A 21,998-nucleotide genomic window follows, 5' to 3' on the forward strand; every position below is an offset into this window, starting at 1 on the left:
TTCATAATAGCGATCGCTCAAGTGCTTGCGTAACTTACTATAATAATTCTCCTCATCCTCGAAGTCTTCATGAGATTTTAGCTCGACCAAATTCTCACTAAATCTCTCCCACAAATCATCGATCCGTTCTAAATGAACTTCGACTTGAGTACCGGTGGTTTCATCAGAAAACTTCTGAATGAAAGACCAAATGTCATCGAACGAGGATTTCAAATCGTCCAATTGAACCCTCAGTTGCTTCAGGGATGACAATCCTTTCCGGGTGGTGGGTGGCATTTTGATGTGATGTCGAACAATCGGTAAAGAAATTGGAGGTGTAGTATTCCGCGATTAGTACTTAGATGGGTGACCGCTTGGGAACGTCGCGTCCAATGTTGCTTAACTTCGGTGATCGGACGAGAACCGGTGTTTTCAACATGGTATGATCGTTGACTTGATCGCGGACAATGTGAACTCCAGAACGTGTGTGTATGCAGGATGCAGTGCGAAGAGGAATAATGGCTATGTAGCAATCGTATGGCTAGCTTCGGTAGGACATATACCGTGCAACTAACCTGGAGGACTAACAGCTTCACCAACCAGAACGAAAAACCAGTCGAGGATGCAAATTGGGGTTTATCAGCAGACTTGCTCTAACGAACAATTCAATTGCAGGGCTTGCGTGGTGGTAATTGAAGAGGATGTACGGGAATTTCAATTAAAATCGTGTATTTCTGTATGCCTACACTGAAAAAAGTTTTCACTTAGTTTCTATTAGGAACGCACATAGTATTTTTCCAAAAACAAAAATAATGATTTTTACCTGAATATCACATAGCTTTAGAAATTCTATATGAGAAATCATATAGATTTCATTGGACACATAACGTTCATGTGATTTAGTGGTGCAATTTCCAATTATGGAATCACATGAAAGTTATGTGAAATTCACATGGATATTTTCCACTGGTTATGTGATTTATTTTATGAGTGTAGCTCAGAAGTGACATATACAATAAAGTTCACTCACCGGGAAGGGAGTAAATGGCCGCTCCCTCTTCTGCCACCGTCCACAGTAATCGTCCTTCAGAAAGTGAAATTCTGGGCTAACGGCTTATGCGGATGCACAACGGTTCCTTCACTGAATCGTCCGTGGTGAGAAGTTGAACGCTGTCCTCAGTCCTCGGTACCACAAGATGCTCCGTTCCATGCAACGAATACAAAGGCATGCGTCGAAAGGTTGGCGTTAGTACATGGTAAGTCAATGCCTCGGCTAGACATACACCGAACTTATAAATAATTACCTGGGCAAAACAGATATTTCTGCTAATTCGGTGCTCCAGCGAAGCAAGGTATGATCAGGGGTTGTTCCAATCGAAAATGCTCTGCATGCACGAAAATCCTCACAGCATCCACAGGTATTCACTATCTGATGCAGTTTCAAATTCCACAATGGATCCTATCCACCTTCCTCCTAGGCGGCGATGGCGCAATTTGTCCACAAAGAAAAACGGTGATTGTCCTATTATTCGTCGATTTGGTGATGGCGATCCACCAAAGTCTCCTTGGATCCGCGATGGCGACGTGCCAATTATGTCCTATCTCGCGATGGCGCTCACTTGGCACTGTTGATTTCGGTTTGGCGCAATTCCGTCCAACTGGTCCCCGGGTTAGGCATCCGGCTCGAAGGACCAAAATGTTGGTTAGTCGGTCCTTACCTCCTTCGATATTCGGCAGTGGAGATCGTGGTAGCTAACTCGAGAGAACTGCAAAGTGAACCGTACACGACGCCGAGCTAAGTAGGACTGCCCGCACTCTTGCTACAGAACAACGCGAACCCCTTCGCACTCCACACACACATGTATATTCAAATCCACTACCACAGAGATGATCCGCCGACTCCAACACTGATTGGGAAATACCAGTTGGCTTAGTACCGCCAACGTTTGTTTTGGTGATGGCGTTTTTGGGGGAAGCGAGGTTGCGGGGAATCCAATTGCTTGCTGGTTAAAATGGGGTCACAGTCCTTCCAATGTTGGTTCGGATACTTCTGGGTTCAACACTAAACAAACACTCGCGGGGTGGGTTTTAAATTTCAGAGTTTACACAAAAACTACATTTATCACATTTAGTACATTGACTACACTAATGACATTTAATGGTATATTAATAAAAAAAGCTCTTCATCTCCGATGGAATACAAACATTCTATGCAGCGACCGAAAACAACTGGCTCTCGTCTCCTGATCTGATCATCGCTTGACCCGTGACCGCGTAGAACAAATCTCCCTCTCACGTTCTCCGTCCGATCGGTCCAACTTCGCTTCAAACAGTTCTATGCTCTTCGTTGGTCATCTCAGCTGCTGCTCGATGTCCGCCGACCGACGATGATCGCTATCCCTTACGTGTTACGTACAGGACAATAGACACATCTCGACTCGTAGGTGCTCGTAGCCTATTCACTCGTGCTTTGTTGAAGATCAGCTGTAGCAGCGATGGTAATATTCCAGGGTTGTAGTATGCTGGGGGTCTTACTCTCGTACAGATATTAACTACAACCTTTTTGAATAACTCAAATGTGTATATCTTATGCATGATGAACCGGGGCGAACAGAACTTACATTCACTGAAAAACAGTAACAAGTTCTGCCCGCTCTAGTTCGTCATGCATAAGAGGTACAGATTTGAGTTATCGACAAAAGTTGTAGTTAATATCAAAACGTACAAAAGTTTCATGCATCATTTAACGGAATTTTGTTGATGGAAAAAGTTAGAGGCAAATGAATGTAAATGAATGCACGAAATGAATGTAAATGATTTGCCATGCCTGATCCTTATAATTATGAACATATATTCCGCATATATTTAGAATGTTCCCATCTCAAACATACATTTTCCTTTCTTTCAGAAAAAGCAATCCGCGCGGGAAAAACCGATCCCATTCAACGAGAAGTTGCTTTCATCTAGTCAAACCACGGTTACAGTCAGTCCGGCCGAGGACGAAAGCTGATAGTGCAACAGTGAAATATGTCCAGCAACCGCAGCAACAATAACAACAAAAGCAGATTGACCCACCAAGTCCCCGTTGGTGATTCGTGTACATTTCTGAGAACTTTCTCGAATCTAATTATGTTCGTCATGAAAACTGGAAGAGAAAGGGTAATGAGGACTTGCGAGGGTTGAGCAAGCTGAGTAAACTCCAAAGCACAAGTCTAGCATTGTGCACAAATTTTAACACGCAACAAAAGCACCACGGCAAACAACAAAGAACACACAAAAATCAAATCACTTCGTTTCGAACTTTTACGGTAGCGAACCAACCCTGAGACTACCCCTCGAATCCGCGCTTTTTCTTCGTTTATAGGAGGAAAAGGTGAAATCGAAACACACAACCATAGGAATCCGTACATGCATAGACAGTTACTAACAGTTAAGCAGGATAAAAGTTGAAACGAATAATTCGTGGAAACCAAGCGCACCGAAAGGAGTAAGTGAGGTGCTTGTTGATAGGAGATTTTTTTTCAAGGGTTGTTTTATTAGGAACATTTTATTTCTCTAACCAGACGCACGAAAAGCACAATAGCAGCAGCAGCAGCAGCAGTGAGGATTTGTTATTTATTTTAACAAGAATTTAGAATATGTTTTAACTAATTAGTTTTGCGTTTTTCTGTACATAATCGTTTCTTAATGCTAGTTGAAATAATTTCCTCCTGGGATTTTCGTTCCTCTTTCCGCGCTCAAAGTGTTGTAGGTAGCATTTTTTATGTCTCAAAAAGCAATGTGATTTTTATACTTTGATTTTAGAATCGGCAAGCGATTGCACATACACACAGACACGCGTGTGTGATGAGATTGGAATGAGACGCATAATAATTGTACATTGCTAACAATGTATCCAAAATAGAATTAACATTAAGCAAGTTGAAAGGAAAGGATAAACCACTCATGGAAGTTTTTGTAAGGGTTGATGAAAGTTCCGAACAAAAACAGAGCATAAACAAGCTTTTGATCCTTCTTCCACCCGCCGGCGCGGGCAGGGAAGCAGAGATGTGATAGCAAGCGAAAAATGAAGCTTACCTTTTTTGAAGCAAATCAAGCTTTTATAGAGAAAACTAAGTAACGCAACAGGAGCAACAACAACAAGACGAACGCCCGATGGTACTACTCCTGATTCGAAGAAACTAAATAGGATCGTTCTAATTGTAGAGGAAAATAAAAAGGGCGAAGCATAAACGGTGCACAAAACGGTTGCAACCCAATATCCTATAGGAACAAGTTATAGGCCGTCGAGAAATCATGTAGAAAATGACAATTTCAGTCATACAGCCATATACATACTCATTTGAGAATAGAGAGCAGACAATTAACGAAAGCACAAAACTTTTCCCGCTATTATCACACATCTAGATTTAAATTGCACACACACACACTCACACAAACACGTAACTTTTGCAGAAGTTTTTGCATTGCATCTCATTGTCATTCGCACTCAGGATCACTCATTCACTTATTCCTACGACCTACCCTTCAACTAAACCTGCACAGTAGAAATGGAATGCCACTTTGGAGGGGTAGCAGGAAAAGGCACTGAGAGTCAGTTTAGCTAACCTGCGGGTAGTTACCAAACCTTCTCATGTGACAGATTGAAATAGTTGATTTTGTGATGGAAGTTTAGGGGTGCTACGGGTTAATTTACCAGCTTTGCATTATCATTATTCAAAATGTTCGAATTCATCCTCGAATGCAGTGGACTCTTTATGAATCATAGATCCGGTTAAAATCTCTCTTGAAGCATAGTACACTCAAAAAAGTTCACACGTCCGATCGAAGTGTTCAAACACTTGATTTTTCAAATGCACAATCACACTTATTTTAAGTGTATTTCACCATGATTAAATGTGTTATACACGTTGATTTCTAGAGTTTGAAGCTTTGAAATATTGAAAAACTTTCACTGTCAATGCAAGTGTATTACACATTGAATCACAGTACTGTTCAAATGGATTTGAAGTGTTTTGCATTTCAATGTGAAGTGAATTGCTTGTTCTGCAAGGTGAACATTGAAAAAATGAGTTATGACTTCATCCTTATCAACCAGCTTCATTTATGAGAACAGCCGTGACCCAGTGAGATCGAACGAAGACAACGGCAGCAACACACCCCCAACAGTCCAGGATCGAATCCCAAATCAGACCCATTAAAAAAAGCATGTGTATATATATTTTATAACGTTTTCAGAAATGTCTACATACGAATGAGTAAAAGTGAACCGTTTTCAGTGTAGAAACTTGAATTAATTGACTCAGTTTAATTATGGAGGCGAGCAAAAAATCAGACCTACATGTAGTGTTGGTAAAATATCAAAATATCGATATCGCACCTCCGGAATATCAAGCTGCAAAACTCACCAAATTGAGTGGTGGGATTGAGTTTCATAATTTTTGCTTTACATCCGAACGCAACCGAAACTTCTATAACGGCTGGTAGCAGTCGCTTCGTGTCTGCCATCGGTGAAGAGAAAAAAAAGAGATAGCATTATTATACCTTCTCTTTCTAAGAAAACGAGGTGCCCTGCAACGGAATCATTTTTGCGTCGATTCTACTCTCAGCTTCATTTTTACACGTTGTTAATAGTCTCGTAAGTCTCGTGAGAGCAGCTAATGATTATGCCATCACTGCCTATATGGCCGGTGGACAAGTTCTCGATGGAGAAATGCGATCCGATGCACGTGAGGTGATATCATACCAGATTTTCGCTCGTGCAGTAATTCCATAATGTTTCCGTAATTGATCGATAGGATATCCGGAATTGGCCCCATAAGGCCATAAGGTTTTGTAGGCCCTTGTGTTGAAACTACGAACAATCCCAGTAGTGGGAGTCATGTACCTATAAGAGAGAAGCGACTTCAGGCAGATTCTTCTTGAAATCAAGATGGCCGCTGTTCGCTTGGCTCCAGTCTTCACGAAACATAGACGGCGTTGAGCTTGAGTTTCAATTTCTTCAGTGCACGTTCATTGAACGCGCGTGTTACCTTTCGAACTCAGGTGTACTCTGCACATCGAACGGGATACTTCGTACCTGCACGCAAGTGTGTACATTGAGGGTTGCTATGTTGCAATAGAAAGGGCAGACGAAATCGATGGACGCTCCCAGACGATCTTTGATATACATTTGTAAGCACTCAGTGCTTTCAGCGCTGCTTGACTAGGGGAATATACGTATTCTCGGCAACCTAAGCAGCGACCATCTTTCCATAGCCTTTTTCTCTGAGGAACGCACACATATGCAGTATTGGTGTGTTAACAATCTTTTGCTGCCAGCTGCTCTAACAATTCCAGTCGAAAGAATTGTCAAAAACTGTTTTGAAACGCTTTTACAAAGCTCCAATCTTCTCTAGTGAGAGCGACTATTGTGGGCAACATCATTTTATTCGGCAACCTTTCTATTTGAGCTGCGTGTTAAACTGCTGTGTTTTCATCGGCAACTCGAAGTCAGCAGCATTTTATAGTGCGTGTGTTTAATTTCAAGAAAACCCTGCTAGATTGCTTTTTCTCAGTAGTAAAAATATAATCAATTTGAAGCTGAAAGTCTAAAGAATCGTTTTGATGCATTCAGCGAAGTGTTTTGAAAATCCAGTGTAATTTGCGTTTCAATTAGGGTTGCCGAAAATAGTCTGTCATGCCGAAGCCGTCATTTCCCCTATAAAAAAAATACAAATATCTGCACATCTGCATTTCGTCCTCATACAAACATGTACACATTTAAGTATGGCTACAATTTCCGCTTGAAACACTGTTGGAAAATGTCCCATCGCAAATGAAATATTTGTCCTGGGGCCAACGATTCCAGCACCTGTTCGTATTCCAATTTTTGAGCCATCTGTGAAAAATATGTTTGAGCCTTGACGAACGTTAGGACCACCAGTTTTCCCATCCGAACGTGCCGTTTCACATTCGTTGATGGGAATTTCATAGGTGTCCTCTGGTTTCAACCAGAAGTATTGTGCTAAGATGACCAACAAGATCACCTGGCATGACTTTTTTTTAGATCTTTTGAGCCTTAGAGCACTTCTTTCCGCTTCTAGTTGCACACGTTTATGCAAGGGCAGCAGATTGAGGATTGCCTCTAATGATTTTGATGGAGTGCTACGCGCACCGCACCCGTTATTGCAATGCATGCTAGACGTTGAAGTTTTGCTAGTTTCCTCTGTGCAGTAGCCTCTTTTGATTTTGGCCACCACACTAATGGAGCATAAGCTACTTTCGGACGGATTATTGATGTGTGCATCCACATTGTCATTTTTGGATTCAAACCCCACTTTCTTCCAACAGTTGTTGTTTTCTCTGCAATGTTGGACTAACGAGGCGATCTCCGGGGGAGACACCTCAGGAGTATCACCAGGAAAATAAGCCGAAGAAACTACTATCTCGGTTTCCCCCCTGGTGGTTGGTACCTCAACCATGATTTCGACGTTTGATGAATTCTGAAATAGGGTAACATTTCAATGTTTTACTAACTAGAATAGCAGTTCTGGGTGAACTTTGCTTTTCATCATAGTATAACTTACATGCTTTTATGTCGATTCCGTGTATTTTTCCTCTATTGGACCATGGCTCTTGAATGGGTGCCATGTCCAGCTCCTTCTTTTTGAACCTCCGACCCAATACAGCTGAAGCACCTTTTGCATGGTGGAGGTTCGCTTGCAGGAACTTGTTTATTGGTCCACTCATTTTTGCCTTTAGGGCGAGCGATAGACCCATCGTTTGATGTTCGAGTTTTGATTTTCCTGAGCTGCGTTTCACCAAAACGGAAGTTCAGCACCAAGTTACGTTCCGCTAGTGTCTTAAGCGAGCTTGAATCAACGTGTAGTGTCCATTCGGCATGTTTATTTACGTTGAAACGATTCAGTATGTTCCAGCCTTTCGTGCTTAAGTCGTCATTTTGACTCTCGGTGAGTCCCTTATAGGGTGCTAATGAGCCAGCTAATAGCAAAAAGCTCAACAGCCTAATGTAAACAGGGCATCAGCGTCTACCAGCATGAGCTTTCAGGAGCAACTGAAATTCGTGCTAGTTGGCAAGTACACTAGCGCTAACAAATCCGCACAGATTTAAACACCCCATTAAGCCTCTCATCGCTGAATTCGGCACTTAGGGGCGTGGAATAAATCCGGACGAGAGACCTCCTTATCGTCCAGGGCAAAGAGTACCGCATTTTCCCAAGGAGTAAGAAACTTCGTCACTTCCTTTAGCCACGTCACTGTTGCTTGGTCCTTACAAACTGTAGTTGCATTTGGTGAATTTCGGTTTTATTACTTCATGCCTTTGCTCTTCGATTTTGAGAAGCATCATCAAGTTGTGCCGTGGACATTTGCTGTTTTATCTTTTACGATTATTCCAATCTTGATCAGACTAGCAACATCCTTGTAGGAGCGACCACCTGAGTTTGAATCAGCTGACGGGCCTTTGGGGGATGCTGAACCTCCCCCACTTCCATCAGCCTTTCCGTTTCTCTGGTCTGCCTCCTCCTTGGATTTAGTCTGATCGCCAATATTGGATAATCCAGCACGCGTTTTAGGACAAAGATTTGACTTAGTCCTTTTAACGTTTGGTTTTTCCCCACTGCTACCTTGATCGCCATCTCTCGATCGTTCTGCAGGGTTTGGATTCCAAGGATCAGCATTAACAAATACTCAATACTCATTCCCGATTCTAACAATTTCTAAATTTTATAAGCCAAAAATTTCGAAATACTTTTGCGCTACTTGATTTTCAACGCATTTACAGTGGAAGAGTTACTTGCACTTCCACTGACGGTAATCGGCTTGATGGTGACATTTATTCCATCGTCAACATCGTCAACGTCTCTTTCGAATCATCTCGGTTTGGTGTATCAAGAAAGATGGATTTCCAAGAGCTCCTCGGTACCAACGGTTGTCCCTGTCTCCATATCTTCAGATAGGATCGGGCAGTTTGATGTATTTCTGTCTACAGAATCCATGCTGAACTCCAACAATTTCGGTATTATTGATTCCGAAAAGCAACGATCTATACAGCTGGAATAATAATAATACAGTAGAAACTAAATTAAACTCAAAACCTACTAGAAAACTTTAAAGAAACGGTTATGAATATTAGGTTTGTTTATAAAACCTTCCGAAATTAATTAATGTTTTATTAAAGCAAACTTGAATTCTCACATTGAGCTCTTGAATTGGAATGACAGCGAAAAATACCAGGAGTGACCAGCTCAGGTTATCCAACGACTACTTGGATTTCACCCCCTCTCGCTTGGATAGTCCCAGCATCGTCCGAAGTTCCTCAAATCGTCCGACGTCCAACGATTTAGTGAAGAAGTCAGCCAACTGGTTGTTGCTGGCAATCGGCTCCACCAATAGCTTACCAGCAGTGACATGATCACGAAGAAAATGGTGTTTAATGTCGATGTGTTTGGCTCTCTTACTCTCCAAGTTATTGGTCATACCAATGCATCCACGGTTGTCCTCGTATATGGTGATTGGTTCAATGTTCATCTCACCGAGATCGCCTAGAACACCGACTAGTCATATTGCTTCCGATGCTGCAGCACTCAATGCTACATATTCAGCTTCGCTTGAAGAAGTTGCAACTGTTGTTTGCTTCTTGCTTGACCATGCAACAGTACATCCGAAAACACGGAAAACAAATCCGCTTACTGATTTCCGGTCGTCAGTATCGGTGGCCCAGTCTGAATCAGCAAACCCGATGAGTGGCGCCGCTTGATTGTCTCGAGTAAACGGCAAGTAACACTCCATCGATCCTTTTAAGTATCGTACAACCCGTTTTACAGCTGTCCAATGTTGCTGTTGAAGTTGGAATCTCCCCCGATATCCGATAGGAAAGCAAATGTCCGGCCTTGTGGACATCATCACGTACAGCAGGCTTTCCAATAATTCACGGTACGGTTCTTGAACACCTTCGGCCACTTGACGATCCAATTTCAATCCTTTCTCCATTGCCGAACTTCTGCAAGATCTTTTCCAGGCTGGTTTCTTGAGACAGCATCATTCTACCATTTTGTTGATCGTACCGTATCTTCATCCCAAGAAAGTGAGTCAACTCTCCACAATCGGTCATTTTAAACATCGCCGACAGTTCGCGTTTTAGCTTCATTATGGTGGTCAGCTGCATACTTGCTATCAGGAGATCATCGACATACAGCACGATGAAAACAACGTCATTCCCCCTCTTGTCGATACGGGTGTATAGGCAATAGTCGTGCTTGGAACGTGTGAAACCTAGCTTAAGCAGCGCTTGATTGAATTTTTCGTTCAGACGATTTCTGTAGCTGGCATACCAGCCCAGGGTCTGCCTTGACGCCATCCGGAACAGCCATGAAGATTATCTCTTGTAGCTTACCATGAAGGAACGCCGTCTTGACGTCCATCTAATGGAACTGGAATCCCCTTTGTACGCCTACGGCCAGCACAATTCGAATCGTTGTCAACTTCGCAACGGGCGCATATGTTTCATTGTAGTCCAGGTCAGCCTTCTGCAAGAAACCTTTGACTACCTGTCTTGCCTGGCATCGCACATGGTTTCCTTCTTCATCCTCTTTCACGCAAAAGACCCACTTCGATTGCAAGGGCTTGACACCGGCAGGGCATTCCACCGTCCTCCACACCTTTCCTCGAGATTAACTCGTCTCTAACTGCGATTAACGAGATTTTAACTCGTCTTTAACTGCGGCCATTCAGAGCTGTCGATCTTCTCGATCTTCGATTTCGGCGTACGATTCCGGGGGAGTTGAAATTTTGCCAGCAGATGTTGCTCTAAACCCAGTAAAGAAGTCAAGTAACTTACCTGGGAGCCTGCGCTTCCGTTCACTGCGCCTTGTGTCAGACTCTGAATAGTCATCACCTCTATGTTGTGAAGGGAACGCCCCAGGGTTTTCGGATGGAGCTTCTTCAGTTGGTTCTTCATCCAGATCAACGGTGCTTTGCGTATCCGGATCGACTTCATCTTCGGTTTCGCTTTCGATAACAGCTACTGCTTCTTGTTCGGCCGACGAATTGTCCCCCTCTGGCAGATGCAGCATGGGAATCACTAAGGGAACCTTCGAGCCTTCATCTTCTTCATTTGCGTATGGTAAAGAAACTTCATCGAACTTGATGTCACGAGAGATGAATAATTTTCTTACTTTTCTGTCCCATAAGCGGTAGCCATTTGGAGCATAGCCAATCATGACCGCCTCCCGACTCTTGTTGTCCAACTTCTTCCTCAGCTGGCTTGGAGTAGGACACCGGTTCAACAAGTACGTTCCAGTAAGTGCTGCCTCCGACCACAGTTAGCTTGCAAATTCGGTTTTCAAACTGGGTGGTTACCATGGCTTCATACTCTTGAAAATGTACGAAGACTTCGGACTTTCTCTTCATCAGGTAGATGCACGTAAAATGGCTGTAGTAAGGATAAAGGAGACGAAATATCTCGATCCATTCCAAGCCGGCGGATCGATTGGTCCGCACACATCCGAATGTATCCGCTCTAGCAATCGACTGGCTCGCTCACGAGTTCCGTTCAAGGGTTCTCTGCATTTCTTTCTAAGCATACATGTGCCACAGAATACAATTGAATCAACTTTTGGGCCAAGACCTTCCACCATATTGTGTCGAACTAACGTATTCATCGTTGTCTGACTGGCGTGACCCAAACGACGATGCAAGAGATTGCTGACTATCTGTCTGCAAACACTTCGCCTTTCCCTTGCTTGGTTAATACGTCCGAAACTTCTGCCGCATCCAGGTACAGTTGAACTCGAAACCGCCAATTCTCGAAGTTCGTTCCATTCAACTGCGGAATTCCGGAGTCTTCCTTCGTAGACGAGCCCATAACCTGAAGGAACTACGTGGACAGGACGGGGCAATAATGAACAGGCCGAGACTTAACGAACAAAATAATGTTTTATTAAAGCAAACTTGAATTGCTCCCATCGAGCTCTTGAATAGGAATGACAGCGAAAAATAACAGTAATGACCAGGTCACGTTATCCAACGACTACTTTGATGTCAGAAAGTGTAAAAGGCAATGAACAACAAGTTTGGATTTCCCATAGTAATTCTCATCTAAGCAAAAGAGTCCACGAATTGGGAGGCTAGTCAGGACTCGATTTGGAGCCGTTTAAGCACTGTGGAGCAAAAGTTTCAAAATTTTGAATCATTCTACTGTTCATGTTTTAAGGAAGGAAAAACTACCCAAAAACTTAAAAACATAGGATTGGACTTTTTGAACAAACATATCAAAGTAAATTGCAATTGCAAGTGAAGTGGAGATAAGCGAAAGAGATATGCGAGAGGGATAAATGAAAGTAATAAGCGAAAGAGATCAGCAAGGACACAAGCGAAAGAGAGATTGATATCCCCGAAGAGTGCGGTTGGTTATAAATTCTACTTACCGCTGTTATTAATATATTTTCTAAACAAGATTGTTTTTGTATATCACTAGTGTCAATTCTTTACTAATGACCTGCAAAAATTCAGATCGATATTGTTGAAATCAGCTGAATAATAGCGATGGGTAGAACTTATTTCCTACCGCGCTCTTTTGGGGATTACAGCATGCGAGAGTGAATCTACTGGAACTCGCTCTGTAGGTTTACTGAAAACATAAATTTTCTTACCATTTTTAAATGGGTGATATTCAAAGGCTTACGTACGACAACTCTAACTTATAGTTCATCATTAAAAAAAGTATAGTCCGGGGTATTCAAAGCACATTTTGAAATTCAAAACTCACAAATGTCAAACGATTTTGTTCGGCGGTTTGCGAAGATCCAGGAAATTTTTACTGCCGCAAGCACCACAATTCCATCACAAAACAACACAAGAATCTCAATTACCACCACCAACGTTAGCAAAACCTCTTCAGGGTTGCAACATTCCTAAATACAAAGGAAATGCTAAAACCAGGGAGTAGGTTCCAAATTCAGAGAAATACAATTACCAATTGATCAAAACCGTCTGATGTACATTTTACTCTTGTAGGTATCCCACTCTAGCAGGCGAGTGGAGTCGGGTTCGAAAGAGCCGACAATATTGTACCGTTGAAACTCTAGCTTAGCCCCAGGGTACGTTGAGAGCGAATGAATCGGTTGCGATTGCTAGAATGCATCCAAGATTTAGATATATATATATTTAAAAAGTAAACAGCAAATCAGTCCAACAAAAAAAAATTGCATCATGTATTTAGAGAAAACAACAAAACCCTAAAGCGAAACCTATTTCGAGATCAATGTGTGTTTAACTAATTAGGAAACAAAAGTATGTAATATAAATAAGGCTAAAAGAACATTCAACTGATAATCATTACTACTAGACAATGGCAGAAAAATGAAAAACAACCAACTCATTAACAGGAAAGACTACTAGGTACTGCGAATCTGCAAAAACAGTATTAGTGGACAGTGTTTTTTAAAATCAATTTAGAATTTACCAAAAAAAAAAACCCATGAAATGAGAGTAAGAAAATCAAAACTACTGAGGGGATGTAGTTACCGAGAACGATAATAATAATTGGAGAAAATCAAGAGAATGTTAATGTGAAAGCAAGCTCAAATCGCAACATGTAGAGACACAAGTGAATTACTCAATTTTTCTTTCCCACTAGAGCCGACATGGACTTTTAAAACGGCGACGTACTAGAATAATAAATCATGTGGAGGAGGCACACCCGTGATGCAAACCAAAATGTACCGCACACGCGATGAGTGTTTCCACTTTTCACATCAAGGGGCACTGTTGTTTCTCGTTTACTTCCTGCACCCCCACACCTCCGCATAGTACCTTGTATAGAGAACAAATATGATTGCGTATCCTCCAAACTAGCAGCGGAGAGAATGTTGCCAAAAATAAACTGTAATGGAAAAGTCATCTCAAATCTGTCAATAGGAAAAGAAAAAAAAACAATCGCCAATTAATACAATCGACTCTGATAGGTTTCAAGCATCAAGCAAATACCTATACAAGTTTTCGTTCGCACCTGTTGTGATTCATTATTTATTCATTCTTCGTTTGGCACTAAGAGGAAAAGGAGACAACTGGCTTCTTTTTGTCTGTGACGCGGAAACGACCGTGCTAAAACTATTTCATAAAGGTCGACGCAGTCGCCTGTCAAAATACAAGAAAATAGATTCCCTGTTGTAAAAATTCTCGCGTTTCTATACGTTCACCCAACCAATCAGACGCTGGTTCGCATTTGACAGAAAATCGGTTCAATAAAGCCACCCCCCCCCCCCCCCACCACCCCTTTGTCTCCTCTTCCTCTTAGGTTTGGCATACCTACTACCAACTGTCTAAATCTTGCAAAAACAAAAAAAGAAGCGACAAACTTCAAATGAATGTACGAGGGAGAATCACTGACTACTAGGATCAGCAGCTACTACAGATCGTAATTGGAATAACACTAACTTATATGAAAAACAAAATATACTATACAAAAAAAAAATGAAGCAGAAATTTTGAAATTTAACCCAAGCCGAAGTGGAAATGTAAGGAAGAAAACAAATACAAATGATATGTAAATTTAAGTACACTAGTAAAATGTAACTGAAATAATACAGATAAGAATTAGTAACGGCAGTCGCTGCACTTCGGGTAGAGCACAAAAGAAACATCCATGAATTGAGTTGGGTATTTATTTACTTGACTTTCCGCACGTGTGCCGCCGCAGCTGCTCAGCTGATTCCCAAGTCGGCGTCGGCGTCGTCTTCGTCGTCACTGTGCACGCGTGGGAATTTATTCGAGTGTGAAATCGTATACAAGGGATGTGACGTTTGGCACGTTGCCGAGCATAAACTCTCGCCTATCATATGGTTCTTCGATTCGGTAATGGGGAGATTTTATTTTTGTAAATATGCATGAGAGTGGTGGTGGGCAAGGCGCCGGTCGCCGTCGATTTCGGTTGACGACAGCGCCGACTGCGATGATGTCAAAGCGTGCAATATGTATGGCTTACGTCACTGGATTTTATTGGTATTATTGATTGTCAATTGAAACGAAACATTAGCGTCAGGGGTGAAGTTGCTGGTGGGTCGTAATGGGTATTAGAAAATTGTATGTTGGTTAGGCGAAAAACATGATAGATCCGAAACTTTAGAAGTTGGGCTGGGTTAAGTTTGTATAGCAGATTACGACCCGCTGTTCCCCACTGCATTTCAGATTAATACTGAGCAGCTCCAGGCAAAATAGCACGAAAAAATGGCATCGGCCTTCTCCGATTTGTATGAATATTTGCGTTATTCAGGGTGTCGACTGCCTGGAAAATCAGGGAATATCATTGAACTCATATTTGGACCTGGAAAATCAGGGAATTTCATTCAAATTCAGGAAAATATTTCTTTATAACATAAACTTATTAATAAGTATGACGGACTTCGCTAGTTTCAAACAACATAAGGTGAATCGCTGTGACATCCTAATTCTCGGAACCACTTCGAAACTTTAGGTGCACAAATATCAGTTTCTATGACACGTGCAACATTCAAATTGCTACTCCACGTTTCCTGCACTGCAGAGCATACATGAAGTAGCAATTTCGGGTTAAATGGGGCACCGATTTCCAAGATCTGTGTAATTGAAAATTCGAAGTGGAAGTGCATGTATAGCCTACGTTGTGGCTTCATTGTAAACGTAGACAGCTCGTAAAATTAGCTTCTCAGTGAAGTTTTAGTATTGTAATGTTGCTGCTATTGCAATTTAGATGGAATTAACTTACTCCGCACACCAATATTGGGTCATATTTTTTGTCAGTGTGCCGCAGGTGTGCCAATAAGGCCGGTCATAGAGCAAGCTGCAATTGTTTGTAAAATACCCATCCCGGTAACCCGGTATTTCTGACACCTTGAATGTTTTGGTTTGAAATCGTAAGGATAAATCGGATTGAGGATGACGCGGGAAGTGGTGGGTGTGCGAAATGTTGGTGTTTTATGTTCATAGGATGATAAAAGTCCTGTTTTAGGGTTTTATAATGCCCTCAAAGGCAGGCCAGAAACCTACCCTTTCGTGATGTGAAAACGTGAAAAGCAACAACCAGCGGCCGGAAAGAGTTGGAACCGGTGGGGACCAATGTTAGAGATCTACTATAGAGGATGGTGATATAGCTTCTGTAGTTTGTTTTGTGTCAGTTGCAGCATTATTTGAAGTCACAGTCTGATTAACTGCCTCTTTCTCTTGAGCCCACTCTAGAACCCACATTTCATATTTAGATCTATAAGTGAATTGAGAAGTGAACTGAATATACAGTTAAACAGCACGTAATGTTGTAAACAACTTCAATGACAGTTATCAGTCCGCATCGTGCTCTCTTGCCGTGCGGATCTATTTGCTTTTTGCTGAAGGAAGTGTTACTACTACCTAAAGCTACAACAAATTTAAACAGCACTTTTCAGTGCTCAACCTGTAAAAAATTTTCTACCTTGTTCAACTCTTATTCCTCTTCGATCCTTGTTTGGACCCTACCCGAGGTAATCCTTCTTGGATATCGATTTGGAAAATTCCTCTTCGATCCTTCAGATTCTTATAGTAATCTGCTTGGAAGTCGATTTGGATAAAAATTTACTGCCGCCATGGCGCCTAAACGCAAAAGAAAGGGGCAAACTCTTGACCCCCCTTCTGATGAAATTAATTTGAGTAATCAATTTGATTTGCTCTCGGATGATGAGAATGATCCATCATCCAAGAAAAATTCTAGTAAACTTTCCCGGCTTAATGCCAAGAAGGAAAAGATTCCCCCTATTGTGATAACCACTACCGATTTCCATGCTCTTCGCATGGAACTTTTGAATTTCGTGAAAGTTAAGTTTTCACTACAAATTGGACGTCGGGGTGAATGCCGTGTATTGGCTGAAACCTTGGACGGATTTAAATGTCTTCTCAAGTATCTTACTGAGAAGAAGCACAAATTTTTTACTTACGACACCAAAACTGAACGTGTGTTCAAGGTTGTCATGAAAGGACTGCCCAGTGGTGAATCCCTGGATCAGATCAAAGATGAACTGGCAAAATTACTTGGAGTTGTGCCACTCCAAGTAATCAAAATGAAAATGAAATCCCGTCCTGGCGATTCGCGCAACGGGATTTCTAATTATTTTTATTTAGTTCACTTCAAGTCTAGTGAACTAAACAACCTTAAGGCCTTAGAAAAAGCTAGCCTTATGCTCCATGTCCGAGTGAAGTGGGAACACTTCAGGAAGACTGGAGGAAATTTCCAAAACCTCACCCAGTGCCGTAAGTGCCAGGGATGGGGTCACGGAACTAAAAATTGCTACATGCCAGCTAAATGCATGAATTGTGGTGATTCCTCTCACGCAAAGGCGACTGTCCTGTGAAGGAAGATCCTAAGAAATTTAAATGTTCAAATTGTGGTGAAAACCACAAATCCAATTTTTGGGAATGTAAGACTCGCAAAGCGATCCTACAATCTCGTTCTAACCGTCAGGTAGGAAACGCTCCACGTTTCCGACCAGGTACAAATTCCTCTGCTGTTAACAACGGTCAGCGAGGAACAAATTCTACATTCGTACCCGTAGGTACAAATATCTCCCCTGCTTCAAATGTTTCATCTGTACCTACTCCCCTCGCTGCTAACAATGTTCAGTGAGTTAATGGAGCTACCTATGCTGCTATTGCAGCGGGTAGAAATCAAAATACTAACCAACGTTCTAATGGAAATTTTGACAATTTTGACTTAGGAAGCATCACTGCCCCCAAAATGGAATTTTTACAGAATTCATTAATTGACATGATTTCTGATATGCTTAAATCTAACTCCATGTTTGATGCTATTCAAACTGGAGTAAAATTTGCAAATAATATTGTCATGACTTTAAAATTCAGTAATGGATTTTAAAGCATTAAATATTGTAAATTGGAATGCTCGATCTCTTAAAGATAATGAAGACGAGCTATTTAACTTTTTAAGAGTTCATAACGTGCATATTGCCGTTATAACTGAAACGTTCCTTAAACCTGACCATAAGGTTAAGAAGGACGCAAATTACTTGATTTATAGAAATGATCGTCTTGATGGACCCTGTGGTGGCGTTGCCATCATTATTCATAGACGAATCAAACATAAAATTCTTTCTTCATTTGAAACCAAAGTTTTTGAAACTTTGGGAGTTTCTGTTGAAACAAAATTTGGACAACTTACGTTTATAGCTGCCTATTTGCCATTACAATGCGTAGGCCAGAAAAAGAATTTTCTCAAGGGTGACCTCCAGAAACTTACCCGTCATAGGTCTAAATTCTTCATTATTGGTGATTTTAATGCAAAACACCGCTCATGGAATAATGCTCAAAGCAATTCCAATGGTAATATTCTGTTTGATGATTGTTCTGCAGGTTATTACACTATTCAATATCCAAACAGCCCAACATGCTTTTCTTCTGCAAGAAATCCCTCCACTATTGATTTGGTCTTAACTGATTCATGTCAACTTTGTAGCCAATTGGTTACCCATGCTGACTTCGGTTCTGATCACCTTCCAGTAACTTTTGAAATATCCCAAGAAATAATTTGTAATCCCAACAGCTCTACTTTCAATTACCATAGAGCTGATTGGGAGCAGTATCGAACATTTATGGAATATAACTTCGATCCAAACATTCCTTTGCAAACCAAAGATGAAATTAATTATGCTCTTGAATCTCTGACTACTTCTATAGTTGAAGCAAGAGCTGCCTCAATACCAAAATGCGAGGTTAAATTCGATTCAATTATAATAGATAGAGATGAACTAGCCTCAGGCTAAAAATCTCTAAAATAAAGAAAAAAAAAAAAAAAATTATAATAGACGATGATCTTCAGCTCTTGATCCGTCTTAAAAATGTCCGTAGGAGACAATATCAAAGAACACGCGATCCTGCCATGAAGGTTATCTGGCGGGATTTGCAAAAACAAATTAAAAAGCGATTCTCTGCCCTGAGGAACAAAACTTTTGAAAATAATATTTCTAAATTAGACCCGAGTTCCAAACCCTTTTGGAAACTCACAAAAATTTTGAAAAAACCTCAAAAGCCTATTCCAGCGCTTAAAGAAGGTGGTAAAATTTTGATCACAAATTTGGAAAAAGCTCAGAAACTTGCTAAGCAATTCGAGAGTTCCCATAATTTCAGTTTGGGTCTTACTAGTCCTATTGAGAATCAGGTTGCTCGAGATTTTCTGAATATTTTCTCTCGGGAAAATATTTTTGATGATTCCTGGGGGACTGATTTGGACGAAGTAAGGTCTATAACTAAAAATTTTCAAAATATGAAAGCTCCAGGTGATGATGGAATTTTCTATATCCTCATCAAAAAACTCCCAGAGAGTACCTTGTCTTTCTTGGTAAAATTATTTAACAGATGTTTCCATTTGGCATACTTTCCTGATAAATGGAAAAATGCAAAAGTTGTTCCAATTTTGAAGCCGGATAAAAATCCAGCTGAAGCTTCTAGCTACCGTCCAATAAGTTTGCTTTCTTCAATAAGTAAACTTTTTGAAAAGATAATTTTGAATAGAATGATGCTTCACATCAATACGAACTCAATTTTTGCAGATGAGCAGTTTGGATTTCGCCATGGGCATTCAACTACTCATCAACTCTTAAGAGTTAACAATTTAATTCGTTCAAACAAATCTGAAGGCCACTCAACTGGAGTTGCTCTTCTAGACATAGAAAAAGCATTCGACAGTGTTTGGCATGAAGGTTTGATTGCTAAATTGAAAAAGTTTAATTTTCCACTTTACATTATGAAATTAGTTCAAAATTATTTAACTGACAGAACTCTGCAGGTAAATTATCAAAATTCCAAATCCAATCGACTACCTGTTAGTGCAGGAGTTCCTCAGGGTAGCATTCTTGGGCCTATATTGTATAACATTTTCACTTCGGACCTCCCTGATTTGCCTCAGGGTTGCCACAAATCTTTGTTCGCTGATGACACAGGCATTTCCGCTAAAGGAAGAAGTCTTCGTGTTATTTGCAGCAAACTTCAGAAAAGTTTAGATATTTTCTCTTCTTATTTACAAAAATGGAAGATTTCTCCCAACGCTTCCAAAACTCAACTTATAATATTTCCACATAAGCCCAGAGCTTCCTTTTTGAAACCTAGTAGTAGTCACATAGTCACTATGAACGGAGTTCCAATTTCCTGGTCAAACCAAGTGAAATATCTTGGATTAATACTTGACCAAAAATTAACTTTTAAAGATCACATTGAGGGCATTCAAGCCAAATGTAACAAATATATAAAATGTTTGTATCCTCTTATAAACAGGAAATCCAAACTTTGCCTGACGAATAAACTTCTAATATTTAAACAAGTTTTTAGACCGGCCATGCTTTACGCTGTACCAATATGGTCTAGTTGTTGCACTACCAAGAAAAAAGCACTTCAAAGGATTCAGAACAAAATTCTGAAAATGATTTTGAAGTTGCCTCCCTGGTACAGTACTACCGAGGTACATAGAATTTCGAATGTTGAGACTTTAGAACAAATGTCCAACAAAATAATTAATAATTTCAGGCAAAAATCGTTGCAATCCTCAATTGCAACGATTAGTTCCCTTTATACTTAGATAAGATTTAGTTTTAGTTTTTTTAGTTTTAAGCTATCAATTGTTATACTGACATGCAGGTTTAAAAAACCTGTTTAAAATACTGAATTGCCAAGACATGAACAATGTAAAAACACTTAGATATATATCATAACAATTAAGGCTGGTACGTTACTGCAGTAACTGGAGCACCTAGGTTAAAATGAAATGTAATTTATTTTGAATTTGGAACAAATAAAGAGTTAAAAAAAAAAAAAAAAAAAAATGACAGTTATCCAGCAGTGTTCCCATTTTATTTACAGCAATTCAATGCCTACGAGATCGTGATTTTTTTTTAGAAAATGTGCTCTTTTCACCGGCCTTAGACTCATCGATTTCGCCACCTCTAAGAACATGGCCATACGTAGTACCTACTTCCAGCATAGCCTCCCATATCGGTACACCTGGAGTAGAAACCGCAGTAGACAGAATCGCAAATCGACCACGCTTTGATCGACGGAAGGCACTTCTCGGACATTATCGACGTCAGGACCTATCGCGGCGCAAATATCGATCCGGACAACTACCTTCTAATGGTCAAGGTGCGCCAAAAACTTTCCGTTGCCAACAACATTCGCTACCGACGCCCGCCACGGCACAATCTGGAGCGACTGAAGCTGCCCGAAGTCGCAACTGAGTACGTGCAATGCCTCGACGCAGCGTTGTCGGATGAGGGAGAGCTCACCGAAGCCCCTCTTGAGGACTGCTGGAGCAACGCAAAAGCAGCCATTAACAGTGCTGCTGCCGTTGGGTTCGTGGAGCGGAATCGACGGAACGATTGGTTCGACGAAGAGTGTCAGACGGTTTTGGACGAGAAGAACGCAGCGCGGGCGGCGATGCTGCAGCAAGGAACCCGTCATAATGTGGAGCGATATAAACAGAAGCGAAGAAAGCAAACCCATCTTTTCCGGGATAAGAAGCGCCGCCTGGAAGAGCTGGAGTGCGAAGAAATGGAGCACCTGTATCGTTCTCAAGAAACACGCAAGTTCTACAAGAAACTCAACGCATCTCGCCAAGGCTTTGTGCCGCGAGCCGAAATGCGTCGGGATAAGAAAGGGAGTATCTTAACGGACGAACGTGAGGTGATTGAAAGGTGGAAGCAGTACTACCATAGAGCTAACTCTAAGACTAGAAGGTCCCGAAGAAACGTGCTCAATTTTTTGGCTCAGCTCTGGTACTCTCTTCGGTCCCAAGCTAATCGATTCACCCCTCGAAACATAGGAAAATCCACTAAGCCCTCATTTTATCTGTCAAACTTTCATAGCGAATCAAAACAAACATTGTGTAGTACTAGAATTTCGACTAGAATTGGGTACGTTAATCGTTTGCTTGGGACCAATAGGCTAGTCAAGTAGTGAGCCAATTTAAAATCGTTAGTTTCGTATTGATTGTTGGTACTACGATGAACATT

At 41.1% G+C, this 21,998-nt stretch overlaps 1 protein-coding gene across 1 annotated transcript in view; it reads left to right on the forward strand.

The window, feature by feature from the left end:
- The window catches only part of Gprk2 (G protein-coupled receptor kinase 2), a 295,638-nt gene extending 290,475 nt beyond the window's left edge, over positions 1-5,163 (forward strand). The window contains exon 13 of the mRNA XM_065222482.1: positions 2,888-5,163. Within this exon, the coding sequence (XP_065078554.1) occupies positions 2,888-2,989 (102 nt within the window). The 3' untranslated portion in view covers positions 2,990-5,163. The remainder of the gene's footprint in view (positions 1-2,887) is intronic.
- The last annotated feature ends 16,835 nt before the right edge of the window (positions 5,164-21,998 follow it).

Source organism: Ochlerotatus camptorhynchus, unplaced genomic scaffold, assembly GCF_037179485.1.
Source record: "Ochlerotatus camptorhynchus isolate MF236.1 unplaced genomic scaffold, CSIRO-AGI_Acam_v1.1 ptg000170l, whole genome shotgun sequence".
Classification (NCBI taxonomy): domain Eukaryota; kingdom Metazoa; phylum Arthropoda; class Insecta; order Diptera; family Culicidae; genus Ochlerotatus; species Ochlerotatus camptorhynchus.